The sequence below is a fragment of the Oryctolagus cuniculus genome, chromosome 13 (assembly GCF_051225735.1).
Source record: "Oryctolagus cuniculus isolate XC-2025 breed Fujian yellow rabbit chromosome 13, ASM5122573v1, whole genome shotgun sequence".
NCBI lineage: Eukaryota > Metazoa > Chordata > Mammalia > Lagomorpha > Leporidae > Oryctolagus > Oryctolagus cuniculus.
In genome coordinates this window covers 29,797,554-29,814,683 of record NC_142879.1, presented here as the reverse complement: position 1 = coordinate 29,814,683, position 17,130 = coordinate 29,797,554, and the positions used below count along the sequence as shown (strand labels likewise).

General features: G+C 37.7%; 1 protein-coding gene across 5 annotated transcripts in view; it reads right to left on the bottom strand.

Moving 5' to 3' along the window:
• Positions 1–17,130, bottom strand: part of KCTD3 (potassium channel tetramerization domain containing 3) — a 51,928-nt gene that overhangs the window by 7,851 nt on the left and 26,947 nt on the right. For all 5 annotated transcript variants that reach the window (XM_051820562.3, XM_051820563.3, XM_089312183.1 and 2 more), the window contains 5 exons: positions 12,486–12,601; positions 6,611–6,698; positions 6,383–6,499; positions 4,240–4,410; positions 814–969 (listed from right to left, as the gene is read on the bottom strand). In XM_051820562.3, the coding sequence (XP_051676522.1) occupies positions 814–969; positions 4,240–4,410; positions 6,383–6,499; positions 6,611–6,698; positions 12,486–12,601 (648 nt within the window). The remainder of the gene's footprint in view (positions 1–813; positions 970–4,239; positions 4,411–6,382; positions 6,500–6,610; positions 6,699–12,485; positions 12,602–17,130) is intronic.

Below are 17,130 nucleotides of genomic sequence, written 5' to 3'. Positions count from 1 at the left end.
TAGCATAGATCTTAGTGCTATCTCTTGGGTGCTTTTCTGCCCTATGTCCTTGAGCATAGTGTGCAAAACAATTGTTTTCTTTTTATTTCCCCTACTGACTACACTGTAAGTTAGTATTAATGTTGGAGCTAAAGTACTCAATGAGTACTTGATGAATAAATAAAAACACAAAGTGGCAATTCCTAGCATCATGCATAAAATCATCTAACACTTTTTTTTCCTAAATGTAGCTTACAGTTTTTAAACATAATTATCTTGAAATCTTTACTATGGGTGAATTCTAGATGAATATAAGTTTAGTATTTTCATGACAATTATTTCTAATGTACTTCATGCTATAACTTCTGCTTATACAGATGAACAGAAAGGTATATTAACAAACCAAGTCCTATAGATTGATTGTAAGGATAGTGAGATACAACTACATATATAGCAGAGATTCTTTCAAATGGGCTCTGGGGTAATGGAAATAATCTCTTGATGACTGCACATGTATGGATGCCATACAAACTAACTTTTTGTACCTTTTGCTGAAATCAGAAAATAAGCTCTTTCTTCTAGTTTCAACTTTTATTTTCAGTTAATTATCAGCAAAAGAAAAATATTTTCAGGTTTCAAATGTGCAGTTATGAACAAAAGTGGAGAAAATAATGGAGAGGACATTATTTAAACAAACACCAATAAGATGAAAATTGTTCATATTAAACAATAAAAAGTACTATAATACTTTTCCAGAAAGTTATGAATTTCAAAATTAAAAATTTGTTTAAAAATCACTTTACATTTTAACTGCCCCAAATTAATCTAACCTACCTATGTCATTTCCAGAAGAGTAGCTACCATGGCTTTCTGTCTCCTCCAGAGACAATATTTTGAATGATGCTAAGGGAGTAGAACCTGGCTGAGTAGAGATCATTCCTCTGAATCGTGTAACTGTCCATGTCCGGACATGGTTATTATCTGCACAGACTATGGGAGACAGAGAACACGAGAGAGCTGTTAGACAATAAAGGCACAATCAAAATCACTTTCATAAACACAGTCGAGCTGTTTTCACCATGAGGTACATTAACACATCATACAGGTTGTTCCATTTGGCAGTGGAAGTGCTTCAGATCCTGGGGTTTTTCCACAGCCTTTATTGGTTGAGCATTCTTGATTCCCAAAGTCTGGAACTTTGGGATTTATTTTATTTTTGGTTTAGGGATGTTCAACCTGTAGTACATTATTTGTGCCTCTGTAACAAAAATGGGACCAAAACCATAAGCTGAATAACCATAAGCTGAATAAAGTATGTCTGGTTGGAAATACAAGGTACATAAGTAAATCTATGGATCCTTATAAAAATAGTCAGCAGGATTTAAACTTACAGCAGGGTTTTTTTTGTTTGTTTGTTTGTTTGTTTATTAAAAGACTAAGAAGATGTTGAAATTAAGTCTGGGGGCCAGTATTTGGTACAGTGGGATAAGCCATCACCTGTGATGACAGTATCCCGTATCAGAGAACTGATTTAAATTCCAGCTGCTCTGCTTCTGACCCAGCTCTCTGCTGATGTGCCTGGAAAAGCAGTGAAAAATGGCCCAAGTACTTGGACCTCTCTGCCACCATTGTGGGAGATCTGGCTGGAATTTGGGGTTCTTGGCTTTGGCCTGGCTCAGCCGCACTCCAGCTGTTATGGCCATCTGGGGAATCAACCAGCAGAAAAATATTTTTTAAATGGGGAAAAAAAAGTTAATCAGTTTTGGGTTTTTTCTTTTTTAACCAACCACCGAAATTCTTTCAGCTTATGTAAGTCAATTATTAACCTACATCCAAAGTAATTGAATAATTATCGACATAAATGACATTAGTGAAATATCTTATAGTTACTTTAAGGAAAATCCAGATTATGCAGTAAAGCTGAGCATTATTTTTATATAAAATAAGTCTGTATTTAAGAAACATACTCCAAGTAGTTTTATGTTTTACTGGGAACAGCAGTAAGTAGGTATACATCCCAAACTCCTGGTTTCTTTCTGAACACATACTCTGTTAGAAATGGAATCTCTGTTTTATGGTAAGCTTACTAAAATACAGAAAAATAATTTAGGTACTTTGGTTGATTCAGTTGGGCAGTTTTGTTTACATTAGTTATCTAAAGTTTTTATTTAAGGTTTAAAATAAACACTATAGGAAAAATGTCATTATATGTTCATATATGTTGATATCCACCAGGTGGCAGAATTATATAACTGAGAATAGATAATACTTCAGATTTTTGGTTACACTGGATCTTTTTCTTGGCAAACTGAAAAACTTCAAACCTACATGGACTATCTGATGTTAATACAAATGTTCCTTGGCATCACATCCTACAATAACATTATTATCATCAAAATAATAGTAATTAGTATTGAAACCTTTAACACTGTCACTTCTGCAAAATAGTGTTTGCCTATAGGATCAAAATGCTTTACTTTATACAACATTTACTCAGTATCTTTTATGTGCCAAGAACTATGCTAAATATTGAGAAGAGAGAGTGGGGTGGGAGATCTTATCTAGAACAAAGTGATTGATAGATGATAAGTAAGCAAACACATAAATGATCAAGTGAGGAGTCAATGAAGAAATCAAATAGAGAGGGTGTCAGAGGAAACAACTATTGGATAGAGGGTTAGCCAAGTGGCTAAACAATGAAAAGAATAAGAGCAAAAGTTCTGAGAGATTTTTACGAAAGAAAAGCCAGTAGGTTAAAGTGTCATGAGCAACAAGTGGTGTAGGGAGTTGGGAAAAGATTTCAAAGGTGGGATCCATAACAGGAAGAATCAGAGACTATGGTAAAATTTTATTCTAAATACTATGCAAAGTGGGAATCATATGGTTTGTATTACTAAAAGATACTTTGGAATGCTCTGCAGAACACGTACCATTTAAAGGCAAAATTAAAAAATGGGTTGCAAGACTACTATAGTAATTTAGAAGAGAAATGATGAAGACTGCAGTACAAGAATGCACTGGTTTTGGTGTTAAAAAACTGAAATCTATGTATGTTTTTCATCATATCGTGACCTTCTGAAGTACCCTCTTATTGGGGAGGCAGCAATGAGAAGTGATCACATGTGTGACATAGACTCTAACAAGGCCTAAAAGACTGACAGATTATATACACGAGGGAGGGGAGGGAAGGGGAGAATCAAGGCTGACTCAGATACTCAGCATGAGTAAATGATACTGTGCACTGAGGGGGTTCTTCAGCCATCAAAAATTCTAGTGTGGCCAGGTACACTAGATGTACAAGTTTGGAACTTTCTGGAAGGGCACAAGCAGAAGGAAAAATCTTGGAGTCACAACACCTCAGAGTCTAAGAAAGAGCTCTCGGACAATCTCATATATGAAAGACTTAAGAAATTTTTTCAGGAAAACATAACTGTGATTATATCCCAAACAACTAGATGTTCAATGAAAATATAATCATTCCCCCATTGAGTAAGACATTTCAGCCTCACTTGGTGTTTAATCAGACTAACAGTTAAAGACGCATATCTTTTAGACAGTCTTCATGTAAATAAAACTAAGATAGGAAAATCTTTATAAAAACCTTAAGCTGGGCAGCACATGTTCTACAAGAGTTAATGTAAGACTCTTCAAAAAAGCAAGCTCTACTGATAAACCTGCCTCATAATTCAATTATTGCAAAGCCTTTGAAAAAGCATCTATCATATGCAATGAATTTTACCTTATCAGAACAAACTTGAAAACTACTATCTTTTAGCTATCTAAATTTAAAAATACTTTTTATGACTATAAGGAACTAGAAATCTACAAAAATATTATTTTCTTCAAATATGAAAATTCTAATTAGTAGAATGTCTACAAAATAATCAAATATCAAAACACATATATAAACCTATAGCTTTAGTATTACATCTTAAGATAATCAACAAGATTTACATTAAAATTCAACATTGGAAAATTTCTCTAAATCTTTAACAGGTTTATGAAAAATAAATAAGGTAAGCCATAAGAACAAAATGATAATAAAAGATCCAATAAACTAATGTATATTAAAACTGGGAAAAACTGCATCTTTAAAAACAATCATAGGATTTCTTGAGTTAAGCTTTTCTACCATTTCTTTTAATATTTTTCTTACATAAAACACTGCTTTTATAAATCTGCAGGAATATAAAAGATGGCACACAGGACAAGGTTTTATATGAGGTGGAGCCCTTACCAGTACTAACAGAATCGCATTACCTGATACGAGATGCTTCTCTGACAGCATGATTTTTGTAACAGGACTTCGATGAACTGTGAAAGTCTGAAAAAGCTGAGGACCTGATCCAACTGTCTCTGGGTGCTGGACAATCACTCGCACTGCTCCAGAGCTCGTACCATACGCAATCTCGATCCAGTTACCACTGACGCCTACATAAGGTCAAAAGTCGAAAGGTGAAATGTTAGGTGAGGATTAAAAAAAGGCTCTCCTATAATAAAATGTTCTGTCAGCCCCAAATCCAGCTGAACAAAGAAATATTGAGATTTCTCTGGCCATCTCAAAAAGTTATTTTCTTTGTCAGCCCCTTTCTAACCTTCGTTCTGAGTTAGCATTACTCACCTCCTTCCTGATACAATTCTACAAAGCCCATTCTGCACTTATTTGCATGTCTATTTCTATGTGACCCACACTCATATTTATCCACCCTACAGACTGCCTCACATAGTATGGACTCAATGCATGGTGAAGGAATTAATAAATATGTCACACCAAGAATACCATTAAACAACAGTATTCTTAAAGCAATATTCTGAATTACTTCTAGATTAGAATGACCGTTTGTTTTACTTTTGCAAAATACTGAATTATAATCAAGTATAATACTGTTTAACAGCTTCAAGACACTGAACTATGGAAATATATACACACACATTACATTGCTTACATCATACTTAAATATGATGCTTCAATTACATAAAGCTAATCATATCAGGTTCAGCTATGGATTTTTTAAGACCCCACCACCACCACAAATTTAAAGATAGGATGAAGCTCAATAATCTGTATTTTTACAAAGCATTGTAAACCCTTCACGTTTCCAGTTATTACTACTTGATCAGAAAGTCTCCAGGGCAGGCACTGTGGTGAAGCAGATTAAGATGCTGGTTGGGACGCCTACATCTTCTATCACAGTGCCTGGTTCAAGTCCTAGCCATTCTGCTTCCAATCCAGTTTACTGCTAGTGCCTGAAGGCAGCAGCAGATCATGTCCCAAATGCTCGAGTCCCTGCCACCCATGTGGAAAACCTAGACAGAGTGCCTGGGTCCTGACTTCAGCTTGCTTCAACCCCTACTGCAGGCATCTGGGGAGCGAACAAATGGATGGAAGCTGTGTATCCCTTTTTCTCGGTTACTCTTCCACACACATAAATCATTTTTAAAAAATCATGGAAAACACGTCATATCACCTGAGTAAAGTGTTCTTGCCACTACAAAAGATGTGCTTTTGCTTTCTAGAACTTTCTCATTTTTAATCTACATTTTTAAATTGCAAAAATAAATCCATGCCTCACTCTAGAGCAGGGGTCAGCAAACTTTATATGAAGAAGCAGAGGTCATATATTTTAAAATTTGCATGATAATCTGTCACAACCTCTCAACTGTCTCTGTGGCATAAAAGCAGCCAAAGACATTATACAAAACTGTTAATCTGGCTTGGCCAGCAATTCATGGTTTACTAACCCCTGTCCTAGAGCAATACAGATAAAATCTTGTATAATTTAAACCAAATGCATTTATATATACTTTCTTTCATACTAGAGATTATGATTTCCTCTAATAAATTCAGTGTAATAATGATTTTGTACAAGTGACACACTTAAACCTGTTAGTACTACTGGATGGATACCAGTATTTCTTTGAAATCTTTTCACTGTAGAAAAATTTTAAGTTTCCCATTTGTTTATTTTTAACTCTAGAATACAAAAATTCTTAACACTTTACAGAACTATTCTGTTAACCTGATAGCAGTGGCTTCTGAAAGGCAATGAAATTTATATTAAACTTCCAAATCATATATCCTTTCCTCAAATTTAAAAATTTCCAGAGAAATAAGCTTATTTTCCAATACAGAATAGTTTTGCTTTTTCTTGGTAAAAAAAAAAAAATTTAAAAGCCTGATTTTTAAGTGAAGGCAGTTTTAATTTCCCACCTAAATTATGCTTGTTTACTGGTCATATTTGACTGCAGGATAAATTTTAGACTAATAGAGATGAAATCCTAGGCACTAGGCAGTTAAAAATAAAGGATCTGATTAGTTTTACCAAGTCACTTAACAAAAGTAATGTATATAAACACATTCTCAAACACTTCAAAAATTGGCAACAACTCGTGAAGCACTAACTTGTTTTGGGTGTGAGGTAAACACTGAGAGCAGTGATAGCATCATTTGAGGGGTCGTGATACAGTTCCGTCACCAGAAGATCATTGTCCTTCATCCGCAAAGGGAACTTCTGCATATCTAAAAAAGTTTCCAAGATGTAAAACATACTAGAACAATCTACTTTAAAACATTTTTTTCTCATTTAAAAATCCTATCAAATAGGAGCTTATTAAGTCGCTAGAAACTTACCTATGTAATATATTGATCCATTATTACATCCCAGTAGAAGGAATGACCCAGCAGTGTCATAGCTAGTTATAGGAACAACATCTTGAACCTGATGTGAAATTATTAGATGTTAGAAACATTTATAATTTCTATTTTCCACTCGGTTTTCTAGAAAATTGAGTCTTCTGATAAACAACCAACATTGAGTTTTAGTTAGAAAATGAACTTTTAGAGCATAGGTGCACATATACATGCACATTCATGCCCCAGGGAAGCGTGAAGAGCCGTTAGTGCAGCTCCTTTTAAATTTTTTCAAGTGATATTTGCTACAAGAGTACTTTGCTTTCTGTATTTAGACAGATGCTTTCCTTCTCCTGTTCATGATCACTAGATTCCCATTCTAGGGAGAGGGCAGAAGGACTGTTATCTCAATGTCAGAGGGGAAAGAGAGCAAAGACCAAAGAAGGGTTCAGAGAGGTGAAGCTTGACAAAGCCAGCTGTGAGTGAGGCGGATGAAGGGGAAAGAGAATGCCCGACAACACATCAAGTGTGGACTAAGTATTTACATTCATTCTAATTTAAAACAAAAGCTGGGTAAAATCTGAAAATAATGACTTCTCTTAAGCAGGTCATGTACACGCTCCTAATTCCTCCAGCACTATGGGAAAGCTTCAACTGCTACTCTAGAACCATCACAGCAGGAGGGCGGGAGGACTGGGACAGGGAAGGTGTTCGCTGCAGCAGTTCTGATTATACCTCTTGGGATGCCTGTCTCTTGAGTCCCCAGCTCCACTTTTGATTCCAGCTTCCTGCTAATGCATACCCTGGGAAGCAGCAAGATGATTGGGTCTTCACCCCCTATGTGGGAGAGCTGGCTGGAGTTCCAGGCTTTTGACTTCTATCTGGCCCAGCCCTGGCTATTGCAGGCATTTGGGGACTGAATCAGTGGATGGAAAATATTTATCAGCCTATGTGTCTGTTTCTGAGTTTCTGCCTTTTCAATAAAATGGAAATATATTTTTTAAAAAAAGATTGGCAGCGGCCCAAGCATTTGGGCCATTTTCCACTGCTTTTACTAGGCCATTAGCAGAGAGCTGGATAGCAAGTGGAACAGCTGGGACATGAACCAGTGCCCCCAGCCTCAATTTCTTCTTTCTGATTGTTCCTATTCCTACATTACAGTCTACTCCTTACTCTACCTCTTTAATGACTTTGGAAATTCACTCTATAATAGCTTTTCTTTTTTTTTTATTTGACAGAGTTAGTGTGAGAGAGAGAAAGAGAAAGGTCTTCCTTCTGTTGGTTCACTCCCCAGATGGCCGCTACAGCCGGCGCTGTGTGGATCCGAAGCCAGGAGCCAGGTGCTTCCTCCTGGTCTCCCATGCAGGTGCAGGGGCCCAGACACTGAGCCATCCTCCACTGCCCTCTCGGGCCACAGCAGAGAGCTGGACTGGAAGAGGAGCACCTGGGACTAGAACCTGGTGCCCATATGGGATGCCGGCGCCGCAGGTGGAGGATTAACCAAGTGAGCCACGGCGCTGGTCCCTCTGTAATAGCTTTCTAATTGTTCAATCATTTCCAAGTTGTAAGGAAAAGATAAAATGTTTTGTGAAGATGAACTTCTCATTTGCTTCCAGGCACAGTTTATGAATTTGGGAATGTTACAAGCTCCCTTTCAGTAAAAAGTGTGCCTTTTCCTGTGAAAGTCTCCCATGTGGTTTTCTATCTGCATCAAGAAACATAAATAATCCTAGATCAGCAACTCAATCTGAGTTCTGACACTCATTCATAAATTTTTGCTAATTTGAATACTTTTGTTTCAGTTTCTAAGGGATGGGTTCCCTTAGTTACTACCACCACCACACATCAAAAACGGAGCAAAATTTCCCCCATCTTCTTGGAAGCGGAGGCAGACCTAAATCTCCAGATTTTTGCAGCAGGTTCAACTGCTACTATTCATGCTAAACAAATACGTACTGCTTTCTTAGTGAACAGTATTTTTACATGTCAGTTACTTTCACTATCTTCCTGTAAATGCTAAGGACAGTTTTTCCCCCCAAAAAAAATGTGGGACAAAGACTCCAAAGTCCACTTTATTCCTACATGAGGGGGGGTTATAAACTCATTACCAAACCAAAATAAAAAAGCCTGCTACAGGTACCTTACAAAGAAAAGCAGACAAGTTAAATAAAAAAAACCTCTCCAATTCTTATCCAGGCCAGCCCAACAGATCATACAAACTCATTCTGAATCCTTGCTGCTAGAGCCAGTATTTCGTCCTCAAACTCTACTGTTGACGTGGAGGCTAGGCAGTAACTCAGACGGTAACACTGCCCGAGTGTCTCTAGTCCTCAGAAAGAACAGGGAGAATTCCCAAACCCTTTAGGAAGCAGGACTAACTTCCCAAACTTTTACATGAGAATGAAATGCATAGTATCTAGATTTCCAGTGTAAGTCTGCATTTAAACTTGAACAGTTTGGGAAGTCATGCCTACAAGTTAAGAAACTAAGCTTAGGTTACCTATTTGACAACATGAATTAATTCCTTCTCATTACTTTTTTTTTTTGAAGACAATTTAGTGTGCGCTGGAGGATTAAATAAAAACAAGAAACTGAAACATTTAACTTTTTTCTCTTACCTAAAGCAGACACAATGCTGATGCAAAATTTTCGTGTTTCACTGAAATTTTCGTGTTTCACTGAAACTGACTTGAGAAACTGCTATACAACAAAAATTTCACAGCAGCTTTTCGGCTTAAACATACACACGTTTGCTTATTCTCTCTTTAGTGGTTTGTATACCTCATCATCAATCTTGATAATACAATCAGAGTCCAGATTTACAAGGGTTGTCTTGTCTGTGTTATTTATGGACAGAACTGCTGCTAAGGGCCAAATCAGAACCTAATGAAGCAGTGCCACAAGTCATAGAAGGCAGCCTCTGGTCACCACTGTCTGTTGAGATTTGCAGATCAGATGCTGAGACATCACTTACCCTCTCTGCACTACACTACAAAGAAATTCATCTAGCTAGGCTATAAGGCTTGTTTGCTACACGAATGCTCAATTTTCCCAAGGTCTTCTTGAAATGTGTAGCAAATCTACTTTGTCAGATACAGTTTTCAATTCATGCATATACCAAGGAAGAAGTATTGGGTTATGCATGAGACTAAAAGTATCCACTTTGAAAACCCTAACTTTCATATGTAAGATAAAAATTCAAAAGAAGGTAATAATGAAGCATGTGCCTTGAGGAGCCCAGATGGACTTCAGCATTTTTATAGCACAGGCAGAGTGGATTTGTCTAGCAGCTAAAAGCTCAGACTTGACCTAGTAACCCATCTAAGAGCAGAACTTTGGCAAGTTATTACAAATCATACCCTCCATTATAGAACTGTCACCAGCAAAAGACCCCTTATGATCAGCTTCCTCTACCTGAACACTAGATACATCTAGACCAGTCCTTCCCACATTCCTTGGCCCATTATTTTTATATAGGCAACCACTACCATGCCTTCTGCTATGCCTATGTGGAAGGCCACTCTAATATTTTGTTTTTCATAAGCATGACTTCAATATCTTCATTATAAATAAAACCTATTTTTCCCAGATTATAATCCCTTTATCCTCTCATGATTTCTGTTGTGTCTCAGAAACTCAAGATCTCAAGAATACTCCCGCCAGCCCAAGTCCATCACACCGCATAGTCACCTATCATAACTCTGCCCTGCTGTCACTCAGGTCAGCCAATCACCTCTGCTGAGGCTCTGGGCACCTGGATCAGCTTACTTTTATCCAATTCTCCATTATTCTCCTGGCATCTAAACATTTATACTGATGTCCCTTACAGCTTCCTTTCATCTTTAAGTGAATTCAACGGGTGATTTAAACTGACTACATCGCTGAAAACTGCTGCAGCTCTAAAACCTTTTAAAAGCAATGTCTGGCCCCAACTACTTAACTTTTGCCAGCAATTCTCGCTCCACATTAAGTCATGATTTTCTTTAACTTGCCTCTAGCACTTCCTTACTATCACTTCTTGATCTTACAATTTCAGTTACCTTGCCATCTATATACGTTCTTATCCCTTTTATTAAAACTCCAGTCCTGAAACAAGTCAGAAATCTCTTGCTGCTGTCCCTAGTACTGAACCTAACTCTGAATGTGTGGTCTCTAGTTCTGATATCAATTCCTATAATGTAGGTTTCCCAACACAATCTAATTAATACACATTTTCAAATGATGCCCTAATGCCAAACCCATGGACCTTCTCAATCATATCACATGTATCCTTCTGGTTCTTGGTTTTCTGCGTTGGCCCCTGAAATACTGATGTTCCCCCACAGCTTTACCTTTGGCTTTTCTTTCCTTCTCAATACAATCTCAACTGAAAATTCTAACCAATTCTCATTTTTTGAAATTATCACCTAACTACTGTATTACAAGTCTCTGTTTCTAAACATTTCTACTTTTCTAAATTCCAAAGGAGTTCTCTCAATTATATCCCCAAACCTGTACTTGGATGCCAAAATCACAAACGTCAACATTTTTAATCAAACTAATTATTCTTCACCCTACTCACCAGCATATCTGTTTCTCTTCCTATGTTCTCTATTGAACAAAAATACCATCAGCCACTTGATTGTTAAAACTCAAAAGTCCAAAGCTACATATTTATCTAATTCTCCACATCAGATACCAGTCCTGTCATTTTAGGAAGTCTCTGAAATAAATCTCAAACTCATCTTTGAGAGGCTGGCGCTGTGGCATAGCTGGTTAAGCTGCCAACCGCAGTCCGGCACCCACATGGGCACCAGTTCAAGTCCTGTCTGTCCCACTTCCGATCCAGCTCTCTGCTATGGCCTGGGAATGCAGTGGAAGAAGGGCCAAGTGCTTGGGCCCCTGCACCTGTGTGGGAGACCTGGAAGAAGCTTCTGGCTTCGGATCAGCTCAGCTCCAGCCATTATAGCCATTTGGGGAGTAAACCAGCAGATAGGATGATCTTTCTCTTGGTGAAGCTGTTTCTTTTGTTGAAGTCTGCTATAGTAGACTCCCCTAATCTCCAGTCCACTTTTCATGTAGACACCACTATTATCTTTCCAAAATATGAATCTGATGATGTCACTCTACATTGACTGTTCTTAGTTTTCCTCTTTTCTTCAGAATCAGGTATTAACATTGTCTAAGTCTTACCTCGTATTCCTCACAAGAACTTGTGTGTGTTTAGCTGGCTATCTTTTCTAAATTACACAGACTGTGATTCCACTCAAGAAGTAAAATGTTCCTTGACTACTGTGCCCAAAACATGAGATTTAAAACATTTCAAGGAAATGAAGAAATGTCAAACAACAGTAACAAACTTCTGGAAAACAGTCACATTTGTGTCTAGAAACAATTTACCACTAAATATATTCAATATTCTGTATATTCAAAACCAAAACCACTATTCTTTAGGAATCAAAGACGCATAAGCAGCATAAGTTTCAGAAGTATCTTTACCTCTGTAATGTGCTTTAATTAAAACTAACCTGCCGGGGCCGGCGCTGTGGCACAGTGGGTTAATGCCCTGGCCTGAAGCGGCGGCATCCCATATGGGCACCGGTTCAAGTCCTGGCTGCTCCACTTCCAACCCAGCTCTCTGCTATGGCTGGGATAGCAGTGGAGGATGGCCCAAATCCTTGGGCCCCTGCACCCGTATGGGAGACCTGGAGGAAGCTCCTGGCTCCTGGCTTCGGATCAGCGCAGTTCCGGCCATTGCAGCCAATTGGGGAGTAAACCATCGGATGGAAGACCTCTCTCTCTCTCTCTCTCTCTCTCTCTGCCTCTCCTCTGTGTAACTCTGACTCTCAAGTAAAAAATAAATAAACCTTTTAAAAAAAAAAAAAAAACCACTAACCTGCCAGTGCTGAGTGACAGCATTCCACACTCCCACTTTCCCTGTGTGACTTGTAGCCACCAACTGGTTACCAATAAAGAAGAGAGCATCTACAGGAACGCCAAGGCTGAACACTCCTTAAATGAAAAAACAAAGAGGTTAGTCAGTCACCACCTTTGGAATTAATCAAAATCTGGATTAAAGACATCATAAAAGTTACTAATTTAAACCGATTCTCATTTTCACTAATTATGTGCCAGACACTTTGCAGACCAGAAATGGGGAAGCTCATTAAGCAGCTTATGAAATCCAAGGCAGGGAAGAGTCTGTCCCAAGCAATCTCATAACAGTACGAGTATGATACCTTGTTATGTGAAGCTGCAGTCCCCAATCCTATTCTAGCATCACAATAAGCTGGTAGTTTTTAAATGAACAAAGTACTAATAAACTGAAAAGAATCTTGGGATCCATGCCAGACCCATTACATCAGAAAACCTACTGCATTTTCATAAAATCCTTGGGAGATTTACATGCAGTGTAGTATGTTCATATACTGCTAATCTGAAGACATAGATTTGGCAATCTTATCTATCTAGGATGTGTCTAAAAATAAGCGGAAAGGAAAAAAAAGAAATCACATTATACTCAAAAACATTCAAGCCTTTTACTCAGGGGTTTACTTTATACCTTTTGTTTCCCAACACTGTAATCTCAATCAATCCAAAAGGCACTATATTAAGCCTTCTATTTAAAAGCATGGGAAGACAGTATGTAACTAGGAACTTAGTTTATTAGAGAAAAAAATTTCAAACCACCAATTATAAAATGCAAACACAACAGAAGAATGAACAGGGTATTTAAAGAGTAGGAAAGGGGTTTGAGATTACATCTTAGCAAAAAAGCAACCTTAGCTGGGTTCTAAGAGGGTAAATAAGAATTCAGCAAATTGGAGGATTGGGATCAGGCAAACCCAGGAAACCTGAGAAAAGGGACGAGGCAGTGTAGATGATGGAAGCTGTAAAGGGGCAAACATCCCATATTAAGGGCAAAAGACTCAAGAATGCCTAAGAAGAGAATTCTAGCTTCTCTCGCTATGACATTTACGGCCCCACATGGTTCTTTCTCTTCAGCAGAGTCACTAGCAGTCAGGAGACTGGATTGGAATACTGGCTCTCAAAGTACCTTTGTTTGCTACCTTTCTACATTTTTAAAAGTCAACATTTTTAATCAAACTAATTATTCTTTACCCTTTACATATCTTACCTACAAAAGAGTCCAAACTAAGTGTCTCAATGATCATACTCAACTTAAATATGTTACAATTTACTTATCTGAAAAACATTGCATGGGAAATTTCTGTTTTTCTAATTATGCTGAAACAATAACTCACCTATAAAATACTATCTTGGGTAGATTTTTAGCTATTTCAAGTATCAGGTTGATTGGTATGTTTCCTAAGAAGCACCTGTGCTAATATGAAAAGTTACAATTTAGCTGAAGAAAACAAAGATATAAAAGGCCTTGAAGAACACATGTGGAAAAAAAATTAAATGTAAAACTGCAGCTAAAACCAACTACAGTATGCTCTAATAGAACAAGACACAAAAGATAACTGACTTATTCTGAATCTTATCCCAGTGCTAAGTTTTCTTTTTGTTTTTCTATATACAATCCCAGTGGCAGAATGCTACCTTCAAAATTCTTAACCAATCGTAAGAAAGCCAGGCATCTAGCAGAAAGAAAAACGATGTATACTAGACAAAATTTTTAAAACAAAAAAAGACTGGTAAGTACTGCTAGAAATGTTTCCTCCTTATATATATGTATGGATATTTATATAAACATGCACATGAACACATTATCTCAGCCCAAATTGTCAACCAAAATGCAAAAGCAAAATGAAACGCATACAAAAAGCTAAGCCCTTTGAGGAGAATTAAGAGAGAAACCTGCCACTTTAAAAGTTATTATTTCATACTGTATACAATTTTAAGGATTCCTAGATACTAGTACTTTAATTTTGATGCCAAATAATTTTTCACAGCACGTGTGGCCAACAATATTCAGTACTATAGGCTGTGAAAAAGTCAGAAACAGCAAGAAACCAACTACATGGATTAGGTGAAGAAGGATGAGGTTCTGGGAAATCAAGGAAGACATTCTGAATGGCCTCCCGAAGCTTCATGTGTCACTCCTGCTTAGGCTCAACCATCCTGACCACTATCCACAGGGAAGACACAGTGTAAGTAATGATTAAGTTCCTGTCTTAAGGGGCCTTCTCAGTAAAATATTGCTTATTGCAGCAGCAGTCCAGCAGCACTGACTTACATAAGTTATAAGGAAGGGAGTTCTGCCTCTGGGAGAGCTCTACTATAGACTTACCAGCTCTAACAATTTCTTTGGATGGTGTCAAATTCTGAAGAAAATTTTTAACAACAGATGGCTTCTGTTAAGGCCACGAACAAATTAGTACTGCACCATCTCATAACATAGCTACCCAACAAGTTAGTCTTTGAAAACAAAGCAAGGAATAAAATCTCCTTCGTTTACTGGTATATCACAAATAGCAACTGGAAAAAGGGAAAAAAATCATAGCGTATTTCCTACTGTAAATTACCATGTGATACAATTTAAAAACGTTTAATGCTAAAAAATCTTTTTCTAAAGTTATTAGGGAGGTCTTTTGCTGCTAACCATAATGGAGTAAGTGGTGGCAAATTACTTGCTGATTTAAAACAACAAACTGGATTAAACACAGCAGGCAACTGTTGTTAGGTAAGGACAACAGGCAGCAGAGGGCTTTAAAGATGGAAAATGTAAACAAGATAAGCCCCACATCTGCTCTGGCTTTCTGCTTAAGGATACTTTCCGTCACAGCAAAACCTAAGTGAACACTGATGGTTTCATCACAGGGAAACAACACCTAAGTGAAGACTGATGGTTTCCCTGAGGTGAGAAGGCAATGATTTGGAGGCTAGAATTTGTAGGCAAGGCATAAGGAAGAGGGAACTGTGCCAGGCTGGTGATGAGAGTGGTACAAAATTGCATGAGAATGTCTCTGAGACCTTAGCTGAGGCCCAGCTGTACCTGAATAGGATGAGAATTCCCCAGGGACACAAGAAAGCAGGAGCTCCAGGTCAATAAAGTACAGAGCCCTTCCTGAACACCTCAGGAATTCAGTTGACACACCAGAAGGGCAGCACTGTGGGCGTAAAAAACACACCCTTGTGAAGGAACCATGCCTTCAAATTAGAAATAAAACTGGAAGAGTTTACCTACCCCAACAAAGCATTAAAACAAGTCTAACAGGATCAAGATGATCCTCTAGTAATTTATCTGCCGTGACAGAACTCTTATCTTTTAAAGGAAGGCGACACTATCCACAACCCCTACATAATGCATCATGCAAAACTCTAAAACCTAATCAAAATAATCTAGGAGAAGGTGTTTGGTGCAGCAGTTAAACTTACTGCCTCGGATGCCTGCATCCCATAGCAGATTGTGTAGTTCAAGTCTCAGCTGTGCTTTTGATTCCAGCTTCCTGCTACTTTTACCCTGGAAGGTAAAAGGTGATGACTCAAGTACTTGGATCCCTGCCATCTACATGAGAAACACAGATCAAATTCCAGGCTCCTGGTTTTGGCTCTGCCCAGTCTCAGCTGTTAGAAGTATTTGAAGAATGAACCAGCAAAATGGGAGATCTTTCTCTCTGTCTGCCCCTGTCTTTCTGCATTTCAAATAAAATGAACAAAAACAAAACCAAAAATCCTCAAAAACCAAAAAGCCACAACTTTCTAAACATGAAGAAAATGTGATCTAAAAGTTAAAAATGAGGTGACTGAGATACTGGAATTAGAAGACAAAAACTTCAATAAAAAGTTATGATGATTATGCTTGATTCAGTAAAGTATGCATAATGAGTAAAAGGAAATTCTAGTAGGGAAAAACTATAAAATATAATCCAAGTCAATTTTAACATTTCAAACAAAATTCACTAGATAGGATTAACTATAGATTGAATGTTGCAGAAACAGAGCAAAAATCATTATAGACAGATCAGTGAAATTTGATAAGAAGAATGAAAAAAAAAAAAAACCCAAAACTAGAAAATAGTGCTTCAGTGACCTAACTGGAAATAGTCTTAAGGGAGAAAGGAGGAGAGGAATAGGAGAGGGATTTCAGGTGGTGGTGGGGATGCCTACAGTTACAGGTATCCCTTAGGTCCATTTTTTTGCTGGAAAAGTCAGTTAGTTATATTTTATTACTTTTTTAATGTTATCATGCAATAGATTTATTATAATTTTTAAATTGAGAAGTATTTAGAAAACATTTAGTTTCATTTCTAACATGGTAAATAACAATAGATAAAAACCTACACATAGGGGCCAGCGCTGTGGCATAGTGGGTAAAGCTGCAGCCTGCAGGGCTGGCATCCCATATGGGTGCTGGTTCAAGTCCTGGCTGCTCTATTTCTGATCCAACTCCCTGCTAATGTACCTGGGAAAGCAGCAGCAGAAGATGGTCCAAGTCCTTGGGCCCCTACACCCAAATGGGAGACCCAGAAGAAGCTCCCGTCTTCAGATCAGCCCAACTCTGGCCATTGCGGCCAGCAAATCGAAGATCTAACTCTTTTAAATAAATAAATCAAAAAAAAAAAAAAAAAAAA